Below are 12,320 nucleotides of genomic sequence, written 5' to 3' on the forward strand. Positions count from 1 at the left end.
TTCTGAACGCAATAGGAGGGGTAAAATATGACATTTTCATAAATATGAAAATTACAGGTATGTCACAATGCAAAATTATTGATAGTCCTAATAATATGCTTTATTTAGTTTTTTCATGCAAAGTATAATTTTTGATTTTGTGGTTGAATATGACCAGGGCATGTGCTTGACAGTAAGATTCACTCTCATATTGGTGCAAATAAAAATAACATATCAGAACAGTGTTATGTAAACACATTTTTTTTTTCATTAGTTTTGTGATGTTTATTTCAGTTTTTAAACAGAACAGTTATTCTCCAGCATCAAGCAGATGAAAACCTTCTGTAGCCACAGAAACATGAGTTGTGTTCAGAATGGAATACTAGCTTACTACTTACTGAATAGTGTGCAGTATATACTGCATACTGCCTAGTGTTTCTTTTTTTAAATAGTAAGTGAAACATTAGGCATTATTCCATTATAAACCTACCAAACAGTAGTTTGCAACATTGTTGCCACATGCCCTTGTATTTCACATGACCTCATCATTATCATTTTGCAACTAAAAATGGTTATTTTTAATTTTAAATCCAATTTTGTGTAAAAATTTTGTAACTTTTGGCAGTAGTAGTAAATGTAGAAGGTCATTTGGATATTCCATGCATATACAAAATTTGCATATACTGCATCAAGAGTAGTATGGAACTGTGTTCCAGTCAGCTGCCATTGCTGATAATGACTGATGTACCGTTGTGGGCGTGCGTGGCGTTTGTCTGTAAATGTACATGTGAGTTCACATCATAATGAGCGGGAAAACCCCTCAAGCTTTTTGCCCCATTGAGAGGCTCCAGGCTGCATCCGGCGAAGGGTCGGCCTGAGTGAGCGTGCCCAGCAGCGGGCTCCCTGTCTTGGTCATGATACAGCAGTGGGCTGCCCTGCGCCTGGACGCCCGTGTGTGGAGAGACCGACAGCGGCCCCTGGTACTCGTGAGACAGTCTCTCCGACCCCGGACTGCTCAGACCAGAGAGAGAGATGGGGCTTCCATCCTTATCATCATGGGAATCTGTTGCCATGGCATCTCGACACAGGATGAGGTGGGCGCCGGGAGCTCGGCAGACCACACCGGGAGCCGAGGAGAAGAGGACGGCAGAGGGGTGGTCCGTCATTCTGCCGTCCTCCACTTTAATCTTATTGGACACCCACGGACTCGCGTGAAACGTCCTGTTGTCATGGCAACTGTCTCCAGAATCACCCAATGACCCTTCTTCTGGAGAACCAACCATTTGCTTATCGTCCGAGTGAGCTGAGAATGAGACATTACACATATGATTTATGTTTCTGGGTATTGAAGTTTGTTGGTATTGCATGCTCTTTAGTTTGGAAGCTTTGGATTTCATTATATTTTTAGGTACTTTTAAGTTTATTATTTACATGTTGCAAATGAAGTGTTTGATTTTAAAGGTGCATTTAAAAGAATTAAATACTTAAATGTTGAGTTTAAACCCAATACTCTAGACCAGCTCACTTACCGTGAGATTGATGGTATGTTCTGATGTCAAACTCCCTTCTGTTGTGTTGTGTTGCTTTTGTAAGAGCCGAAACAGAACGCATGGCATCCCACCAGCACTCTCGCCCGCTCTGCTCCAGTACGCCCAGGACATATTGCCTGCCCTGACAGCGAGCGGGATGCGGGTCACACAGCGCAGTGTGTGTGTGTGTTTGCTGACAGCTATGCATCATTTCACCCTGAGAAAGGCTGTAACACAGCGAACTGGACTTGGGAAATTGTCTGTAAGCGCAAACGGTTTCTGACACCTCGCTCTGATCCAATCGCTGTGGAGAAGCGGAGCCTGTCAGAGGGCTGCCACCCCATTGATTATCATGGTCGGATTCTGAGCGATCATGGTGGAAGGCTGAGAATTGCTGAGGGGAAACAGAATAGGAAGTCAGAAAACCAATTAATCGGTGCCGATAGTTACTTTTTGGAACTACTGGATATCAGTGTAAAAATCGAGGTTACAGTGAGGCACTTACAATGGAAGTTTATACAAATTACAAGTTTATTTTGTCAACCTTTAGAAGTACACTTGCATATAGACAAGAGGAAGACCGATATATCAGATTTACCATTTAATCGGTGCCGATGGTTGCTTTTTGGATCTATCAGTTATAGATTATAGGTAGACGGATATATTGGATTTACCGATTAATCATGCCGATAGTTGCTTTTTGGATCTATCAGTTATTGCCGTAAAAGTCGAAGTTACAGTGAGGCACTTACAATGGAAGTTTATACAAGTTACAAGTTTATATTGTCAACTTTTAGAAGTACACTTGCATATAGATTATAGGTAGACCGATATATTGGTTTTACCGATTAATCATGCCGATAGTTGCTTTTTGGATCTATCAGTTATTGCCGTAAAAATCGAGGTTACAGTGAGGCACTTACAATGGAAGTTTATACAAGTTACAAGTTTATTTTGTCAAATGTTAGAAGTATACTTACATATAGACTATAGGTGCCCCGATATATCGGTTTTACTGATTAATCGGTGCTGATAGTAGCTTTTCGGAACTATCGGTTATCAGCGTAAAAATAGAAGTTACAGTGAGGCACTTACAATGGAAGTTTATACAAGTTACAAGTTTACATTGATAACTTTTAGAAGTATACTTGTATATAGATTAGAGGTACCCTGATATATCGGTTTTACAGATTAATTGGTGTTAATAGTAGCTTTTTGGAACTATCGGCTATCGGCATAAAAATAGTGCTTACAGTGAGACACTTACAATGGAAGTTTATACAAGTTACAAGTTTATTTTGTCAAATGTTAGAAGTATACTTACATATAGACTATAGGTACCCCGATATATCGGTTTTACTGATTAATCGGTGCTGATAGTAGCTTTTCGGAACTATCGGTTATCGGCATAAAATAGTGGTTACAGTGAGACACTTACAATGAACGTTTATACAAGTTACAAGTTTATTATGTTAACTTTTAGGGGTACACTTGCATATAGATTAAAGGTAGACCACTATATCGGTTTTACTGATTAATTAGTGCCGATTGTTGCTTTTTGGAACTATCAGTTATCGGCATAAAAATCGAGGTTACAGTGAGACACTTACAATGAAAGTTTATACAAATTACAAGATTATTTTGTCAACTTTTAGAAGTACACTTGCATATAGATTAGAGGTAGACCAATATATTGGTTTTACCGATTAATCAGTGCCAATAGTTGCTTAATGGAAGTATCAGTTATTGACATAAATCTATGTTGATAGTTTCCGATAGTTAATTTTTTTTATTTCTTAACAATAAACCTCATCTGGTGAAATTATATATACAGTATATATATATAGGATATACTGTATATACAAAACTCTTCATCTGGTGAATATACAGGCTATAAAAAGCTTAATTTGTTAAATACTTGCTTATGGAGCATTGATACGGAGCCAAGTCTCTATCATTTTTACAATAAAACGCCCCGGTGCATTTTGGGCTTGTTTATAGTTAAAAGTCCCACGTTATGCACCAAATCTTTTTGGGGGGGGGGAATTTTATTCATTTTGGACTCTTGTAGCCTCAATGTTTGTAATAGTAAGGAAAGACTAAAAGTCTTAAATAACTGTCGGCCGATAAATCGGTTATCGGCCTTTTCCATCACCTTAGTTATCTGCAAAATTCACTGTCGGTTGACCTCTGATATAGATTACCTCAAAGCTACAGACATGAACTGAAAGACATAAAACTACCATTTCGATTGCATGGGGTCTTTAATGTCTTGATAATTCACATATCTGTAGTAAGAACAGACAGAGAGTTTAAGTTTTAAGATTAAGATGACTCTTTGAGAAGTGAACATGATACCTGTGGATAAGGAGAAACCAAGATTTTACTCCTGGTGTTCGACACTTTTAGTTTGTCCTTCAGTTGGTCTTCTCGGTCACTATTAGGGCTGTAAGGGAATGCAGGTTTACTGGGATTCAACTGGTCCAAAGACAGCACCATTCCCTTATATTCTGTATCCCTAAAAACACAAACAAACACCGTGTATGATCACATTATTACAACAAATGCTTGTTGCTCTTTGCTGAGGGCTGATATTTTCAGTCACATTCTGCAGTAAAGAGTTAATCAGTTTCAACGTTTGTTCAAACATTAGCTCAACATTCTTACACCACTGATAGCGCTCGCCCACCACTGAACCCTGAGCATGAGTCCTGTAACATACAGGTAATGCTTGTGAAATGTTACTCATTGATTTCACACCTGTGGTTTTGTGTTCGACACCTTTGACCCTCCAGACGTCTATCCGCTAGTTGAACTACTGAACGTACTGAGATGGACGGCAAACACAGACGTTATATCTACAACCCATGAATGTTGTATGTTTGTACTGTGAGCGGCAGGTGTTTCATGTCATTTCTGATAACAGTATGTTTGTACTGTAAGGTTTTATTTGCTTTCAGATGCCTTTTGTATGGATCAGCACTGTAAACAAAATACTTAAAGGAACAGTTCACCCAGAAATGAAAATTCTGTCAACATTTACTCACCTTCATGTTGTCCTAAACCTGTTTGACTTTCTTTCTTTTGTGGAACACGAAAGTAGATAACACAATAGGAGTGTAACAGAATGTTCACTCTGCTATTTTCCCTATAATGTATGTAGACAGTGACCAGGGGCTGTCAAGCTCCAAAAATGACAAAAAAGCATCATAAAAGTTGTTTATACAAATTATGCATTATATTCCAAGTTTGGGTGGGGAAGATTTTCAGTTAATAACAACTTATAGTTGATTCAGTTTCTCACACAAAGCTCACAAAGTCTTTTGTGGCCTTTCTACTTTGATGGTGTTTTTAAATCATGTTTGGAGCCCATGGTCACTGTATGCTTTAAACAGTGTTCATTTATTTAGGAGGGAATGAATTGAGGCCGGTAAAAGCGGCGGTTATTTGCACGTGCTGTCTGCGCTGGTTTAGCACCTGATTTTGCCAGTGCAGATCAGGCAAATGTGGTCACAAAATCGCTGCTGAACGCGGTTTGTGGACACTATTCTGATCTTGCGGGCTGATTCTGAGCGCTATATTGCACGGACTACTGTGATCCAGACACCTGAATCCTCTTTTTAACATGCTGAAAGTGCGCTTGACTACACAATGCATCTGGATATATTCCACGTCATAATGCTCTTTTCTGTCATTTGATTATTATTTGATGAATTACTGCTAATATGATGGATAGAAAATGTACACAAACTAGAACAAAAGAAAAAAGAAAAAAAAAAGAAAAATTCATTCCTGCTTTCATTTGGCAGTAATAGCGTAATCTAAATAATGCCAGGCAATCTATAATAAGCCTACTTTACATAGAAAGGAGGCGTGTTTGTGCGGAAAGGAATGACAATGACTTCATTTAAATTCTCAAGATGCGGTGCATTTTAGCGCTGATTGCGTTGGTTAAACTACGTTGCTGGTCGTTAGTGAATAAGGTGCAGGTTTTTGCACTGAAATATTACGTGGAAGAGTGGCGCGACTGTTTAGTGAACTCACCCCTCAGTTTTTGGTTTTAGTCTTTTGATGAAAATGTCCTTTACATTGTGGCAATATTTCGTCATGTCATATTTATTAATTAGGATTAATTACAGTAGGAGGAAACCTATTGTTTTTGTTAGTATTCTTCTTCTTATTATTATTCCTGTAGCTCTAAATTGCCCAATAACTCAAGATCTCCTTGGTAAAAAGTTTTGAAATTTGGCACATTGATACTACAGACCACGAGTAACTACCACACCAAAAATGGCCCATGTGAGCCTATAGGTGGCGCTACAGGCCCCACTCCAATTTATCAATTTTCAAAGTGATGCCATTTCCACCCCATAAGTCCAAAATGTCTGAAACCTGGTATATGTGCCTCATTTCTCATGAGGAACAAAAAAGCCTCTAGAACCCATGTAGTCCACCATGATGGATTTTCCTGTACAATACAAATTTGTCCAAAACTACAAAAATCTACTCCTCCTGAACCATAGCTCCAATTGACTTGAGCCTCGGTATGTATGTGTGGGATACATGTCTTTCAATTTGATATTTAGCAAAAATGAATACAATACAAAATGGCTGAAAGGTGCGCATTTATGTAAATGTCCACATTGTCTCAATATCCATATGTCCAAAAAATGTAATGCCATTTTGACTAATGTTTTTTCCAACCTAACAGGCTTCAAGATGACATCACTCTGAAGTACTGTGCAAAATTTCACCTTGATATGTCAAAAGATGACAGAATTACAGTTTACTATTATTTATCGCTAACGCTAAAATAATGCTTTACAAATCCGCTAGTCATAAAACCGATACTTTGATTCAATCACCAGTTCATATGAAGACTCGTGCAATGTTTAATAACAAATTAATGAAATGAAGTGTACATGTGCGAAGTACACGTCTCTACCATTTCAGTTTTGACATTATTTGCAGTTTTGAGGAGGAATCCGCATTGCTGCTTGCAGCTTTAATTTTAGTTAGTTTTACGCTGACTAAAATGGCATGTAATTTCAGTCAATTAAAATAACATTTTAGGCGATGATAATGTGCAAAATTACTAAAAATGCGTGTCAAACTGTAACTGACCAAAATTTCATTAAATGTTCAAACATTTAGAAAAATTTATAAATTGGATGATATTTGGTATTTCCAAATTATCAGCCTCGCCGATATATTGGTCAACCATTCTTAGTAGCTTGTTTAAACGTTTGAATATTAAATTAAAGTTTGGTCTATTAAAGCTTGACATGCGTTTTTTGTCATTTTGCACATTAACAGCAACTAAAATGTTATTTTCATACAGTACATTTTCCCAAAATGCAAAAATAAACATTGTTTTTTTTTAGAACAGCTTTCTGAATACGCCCCCTTCTGCCTTTTGTCAATCAAACAGATAGCCGCGCCCCCAACTCATGCTATTGGTTGAGTCAGTGTTATTATCTCACTCGAGACGGGTCTCTCAAAACAAACAGAGGCATTTTCATAGCACCACAGAGACACAGTGTTTACAGTTTTCACTAAAATGAACCCATGAATGGCTTTCTTAAAGCTGTCTCTGCATATTAAGGTGGGATAGAAGAAAGTTTTAACGCCGAAAAAGTTACATACTTCAGCTTTAAGCCGTGATGGTGCCTAGAATCGCCTGCTTGCATGTAAAGGAGCCGTCTGAGACATGTACTTTAAATGACCAATCACAGTTTGTTTTGTTGCCATGTGCCATTGTGTTACCACAATAATAGACCAGTGTCTCATTTAAATGGTCCTGCACATCTCCAAGCAGGCCATCCGGGCCGTGTAAACTGTTAGTAGATCGCTGCTCTCGCTGAATCCGGTAGAGAGACTTCAAAATAAATGCGCTTGGAGTAAATGTCAAACTGTTCAATTAGTTTGATTCTGTCTTTTTGTGAGAAAATGTGACTGCTAATGCACACATACCGTCTGTTTTTGCTGGACTACTGTGTGTACTGTTGTTATTTCCTTCTTCCTAATATATTACAATTTCTGTGAGATTTCACAGAATGAGTTTCATTCTGTGTCATTTGAGTCATCATTGAGTCTGTGTCATGTATTTGGCGCCATCTTCTGGTGGTCATATGTAACATTGTGCTTCATGTGGATTATTTAATGATCTATACATCTGATTACCTTGTGCGTGGACTCGTTTGAAAGATAATCACCTCCTGAGGAATGGTATGTATATTTTATGTTCCGTTTATTTTTCGAGAATTTATTTCTTTATGTGCAAACAATTACAAAAATGGGAAGACAACAGCAAGGAACTGCTATCTACCATCTAAAACACTCAAAATCATTTAATGTTTTATTTATTTTTTGGATTTTTCCCCTTTTTCACCCAATTTTGGAATGCCCAATTCCCAGTGCGCTTTTATGTCCTCGTGGTGGCGTAGTGATTCGCCTCAGTCTGGGTGGCGGAGGACGAATCTCAGTTGCCTCCACGTCTGAGACCATCAACCTGCGCATCTTATCACGTGGCTTGTTGAGCGCGTTGCCACGGAGACATAGCACGTGTGGAGGCTTCACGTCATCCACCGTGGCAACCATGCTCAACTCACCACACCGACAACGAAACACATTATGGCGACCATGAGGAGGTTACCCCATGTGACTCTACCCTCCCTAGCAACTGGGCCAATTGGGTTGCTTAGGAGACCTGGCTGGAGTCACTCAGCACGCCCTGGGATTCGAACTAGCGAACTAGCAAACTCCAGGGGTGGTAGCCAGCTTCTTTTACCACTGAGCTACCCAGGCCCCCAAAATTGATTAATTTTTAAATGTTTTGTGTGAAATTTTGAGTAAATACAGAATAATGCTCGATAAAAGCGAATTATTTTTAAGCAGTTTTATTTAAATACCATTTAGTGTTATATTAAATTGTGTGATATACAGTATCTGCATTATATCGGCCACCATGCTCTCTGTATCTGTATCGGCCATTAACCCTTTAAGCTCTGAAGGTGTATTTAAACATTTTTAATGTTTTGGGCACACCCAAAAATTAAAGGCTTATAACTAAAAAAAACAAAAAAACAAGGATGGTCAAGTGTTTGGTGTCATTGTCATCATTATTATTATTTTTAATGATATAGATTATGATACATTCTGAGAATCTCAGCCTAAGAAACAGCTGAAATAAATAAAATATGAGCCACAAATTTACTTTTTTCTTATTTGACATTATATATCTCTGGGTGTAAATATGGTGGCTCAAAAAAACTGCTTATGTTTTGTTATTAATCATGTCAACTGTATCTGAGAAAAATTTTGTGTTGATACGACAAAGCAATCAAAAGTTATAAAATTACAAAAATAATTTATCATAGTGTCCAAAAACGTCTCCAAACAAATAAAACATAATAATTGTCCATAAAAACTAATTACACATGCAAACACAACAATGACTAAAGGTTTGCATAGCATGCAGACATGATTTTAGTAATGAGATTTCACAGAATGAGTTTCATTCTGTGTCATTTGAGTCATCATTGAGTCTGTGTCATGTATTTTGCGCCATCTCCTGGTGGTCATATGTAACACTGTGCTTCATGTGGATTATCTAATGATCTATGCATCTGATTATCTTGTGTATGGACTCGTTTGAAAGATAATTACCTCCTCTGAGTAATGGTATGTGATGTTTTATGTTCTGTTAATTTTTCATGAAGTTATAAGCAAAAACGCGGCATATAAGCAACACCAACATAATTGTCAAAGACATATACTTAGCTATTACTCGCTATATTTTTGTCTGTGAGTAAAACAAATAGGCTGGTTGTATTCTACTCATTGAGATCTTTCCAACAACATATGACACATGACTATTTGATCAGTTTGATGTTATGACTGATTGCAATAATATGAACAGTGCAATTGTTTTTATAAATGATAAAAGCTGAACACTTCTGATTTATCTGCAAATTTCAAAGCACTTGTTCAGTTTTGGTCATAATGTCTACATGCATTGGAAAGTAGAGCTTCTAAACTTTCAAACGATACCCATTTTGTGTTGGTCAAGACTGTAGTTATTAATATTTTGACAATTATATTTTTTGCTGCTGGCCCATCCGAGCTTAAAGGGTTAAAAATCTCATATTGGTTGAAATAATTGCAAAAAATCAATATACTGAAGAATTTGCTGTTAAGCAATAGATGTTTCTTTTTTCTGTTTGTGCACTGTTCAGGATTATTTTTTTCCTTGGCATATTTTCGTCAACAGTATGTTTTACTTAAAATCGTTTAATTATCATCATGATGCGTCTTCATTTTTGTTACCCTACATCTATGAATAATTTCAGCAATAATTCCGTTAACGAGATTAACACTGGCTTTAAATGAATGGAAAAGACCAGCGTGAACCTAACATCTCCATTTGTGTTCCACAGAAGACAGAAAGTCATACAGGTTTGGAATGACATGAGGGTGAGTTAATAATGACAGATTGGACATTTTTGGGTGAACTAATGGAAGTAAAACACAAAATGTCATCACTAGATTTCTATCAAAGCATCAAAACCAGAATCATTCCAGCCTTTAATATGTAAAGGAGATTATTTTTGTTTTGTGAATGTTGGACTCACGTGAGGACATAATTGACGCTGACGATGCAGTGTGGCCGAGAAGAGCGACTGTTGTGTACAATTGTAGCGTAACTCTGGACCCAAACCCATCCACCATGCTTAGACAGGAAACGATAATACTTAGTGGTGACTTGCCCTTTAACTAGTACTGAACAGAGAGAGAGAGATGTTAGACAATAACATCTTTAGCATTGCTTTACTAAGGTCAAACTCAAGACAATCGCTCTGTTCCAAAACCTAGTGGGCTGTCTACTTAGGCAGTTACCTTCTAAGGCAGCATCCTAACTTAAATGGAACACTCTAGACAGCAATTCCACACCTAAGATCCCTTACAATGCTGACTAGGTAGGCAGCTCACTATGTTTAGGATCAGAGCTGGATATGCTATATACTGTAGAACAGGGGAACTCACAGAGATGATGAGCGCAGCGCAGGTGGAAGGTGTCGCAGCAGTGCACATGATGGTACAGGGTTTTCTCAATCAGGTCCTGTGGCTCATATCCTGTCAGCTCTGAAACCCTGAAAAACACAAAACACCCATGAATGACCAGATGAACAACAGACAAACTAGTTTTATTTTTCCAGACGTTTTGAAGAAAATGTTTGCCCAACTTCACCCTGAGTCCAGAAAAATGAGCTTCATATCCAGACTGGCCCTGAACATGAACATGTTGCTGTGCAGTTTGATCTCTGTGATGGCGCTGGGCGGTAACGTGTGTCCCACTGCGACCAAACCCACGTTCTGATAACAGCCGTCAAACGGCGATGCATCCAAACTGAACTGCTTGACCTTTAGATACCCGCTGCAGTGGATAACCTGCAGAGTGCAGAGGTCAAAAGTCAACGAGCAGCTTGTTCAATCAATGTCTTTTTATTTAACATCATACAGTTGACACCAGTCTGCATGGAAATTTTTTAATTTACTGACAAATAAGAACTGTTTCATTCTCATAATTTGCAAATATGTTTTCTCAATTATATTCAGAGTTGGTAAAAACATAAGATGAGAGTCGTGTGTTATATAACGTTAGAAAGGTCAAACTGCAGTGAGTTTTAGTGTATGAAATTCCCACTGACACACAAATAGAACAAACAGGAATGTCTTTTTGTCACGTTTTTCCTTGTTGCTTCCTGAAACATACATAAAACATAGACGATGTCATATTGTAACTTACAGCAGATTATCCTGATTCAAACGAGCCCAAACACAACATATGATGAGCAGATCTTGAAATATTCCTCAGTGTACATAGAAAGATGATGCACAAAAAGTGTGTGTGGGTGTCTCTGTGTGTGTGGGTGTGTTTGTTGTGTGTGTGGGTGTCTCTGTGTGTGCGGGTGTGTTTGTTGTGTGTCTGGTTGTGTTTGTTGTGTGTGTGTGTGAGAGTGTGTTTGTTGTGAGTGTGTGTGTGTTTGTTGTGTGTGGTGTGTTAGTGTGTGTGTGTGACTGTGTTGTTTGTGTGTGGTGTTTGTGTGTCTGTGTTCTGTGTGACTGTGTGTGCGTGTGTTTGTGACTGTGTGTGTGTTTGTTGTGAGTGTGTGTGTGTGTGTGTTTGTTGTGTTAGTGTGTTTGTATTATTGTTTGTGTGTGTGTGACTGTGTTGTGTGTGGTTGTGTGTGTTTGTGTATGTATGTGTTGTATGTGACTGGTTGTGTGTGTGTTTGTATTGGTGTGTGATGTGTGACTGTTTGTGTGTTTTTAGTGTGTTTGTGTGTCTGTGTTGTGTGTGACTGTTTGTGTGTGTGATGTGTGTTTGTTGTGTGTGTGTGTGGTTGTGTGTGTTTGTATGTATGTGTTGTATGTGACTGGTTGTGTGATGTGTGTGTCTGTTTGTGTGTTTGTGTGTCTGTGTTGTGTGTGTGTTTGTGTGTCTGTGTTGTGTGTGACTGTTTGTGTGTGTGATGTGTGTTTGTTGTGTGTGTGTGTGTGTGTGTGTGTGTGTGTGTGTGTGTTTGTGTGTGTGTGTGTGTGTGTGTGTGTGTGTGTGTGTGCGTGTGCATGTGTATTTGTGTGTGTGTGTTTGTTGTGTTAGTGTGTTTGTATTATTGTTTGTGTGTGTGTGACTGTGTTGTGTGTGGTTGTGTGTGTTTGTGTATGTATGTGTTGTATGTGACTGGTTGTGTGTGTGTTTGTATTGGTGTGTAATGTGTGACTGTTTGTGTGTTTTTAGTGTGTTTG

At 38.2% G+C, this 12,320-nt stretch overlaps 1 protein-coding gene across 1 annotated transcript in view; it reads right to left on the reverse strand.

Moving 5' to 3' along the window:
• Positions 1 to 237: 237 nt before the first annotated feature.
• The window catches only part of LOC127435183 (single-minded homolog 1-like), a 21,038-nt gene continuing 8,955 nt past the window's right edge, over positions 238 to 12,320 (reverse strand). Inside the window, exons 7-12 of the mRNA XM_051688440.1 lie at positions 10,759 to 10,958; positions 10,554 to 10,660; positions 10,142 to 10,289; positions 3,867 to 4,026; positions 1,509 to 1,902; positions 238 to 1,282 (exon numbers count right to left, since the gene is read on the reverse strand). Of these exons, the coding sequence (XP_051544400.1) occupies positions 696 to 1,282; positions 1,509 to 1,902; positions 3,867 to 4,026; positions 10,142 to 10,289; positions 10,554 to 10,660; positions 10,759 to 10,958 (1,596 nt within the window). The 3' untranslated portion in view covers positions 238 to 695. The remainder of the gene's footprint in view (positions 1,283 to 1,508; positions 1,903 to 3,866; positions 4,027 to 10,141; positions 10,290 to 10,553; positions 10,661 to 10,758; positions 10,959 to 12,320) is intronic.

This window comes from Myxocyprinus asiaticus, chromosome 45 (assembly GCF_019703515.2).
Source record: "Myxocyprinus asiaticus isolate MX2 ecotype Aquarium Trade chromosome 45, UBuf_Myxa_2, whole genome shotgun sequence".
Classification (NCBI taxonomy): Eukaryota; Metazoa; Chordata; class Actinopteri; order Cypriniformes; family Catostomidae; genus Myxocyprinus; species Myxocyprinus asiaticus.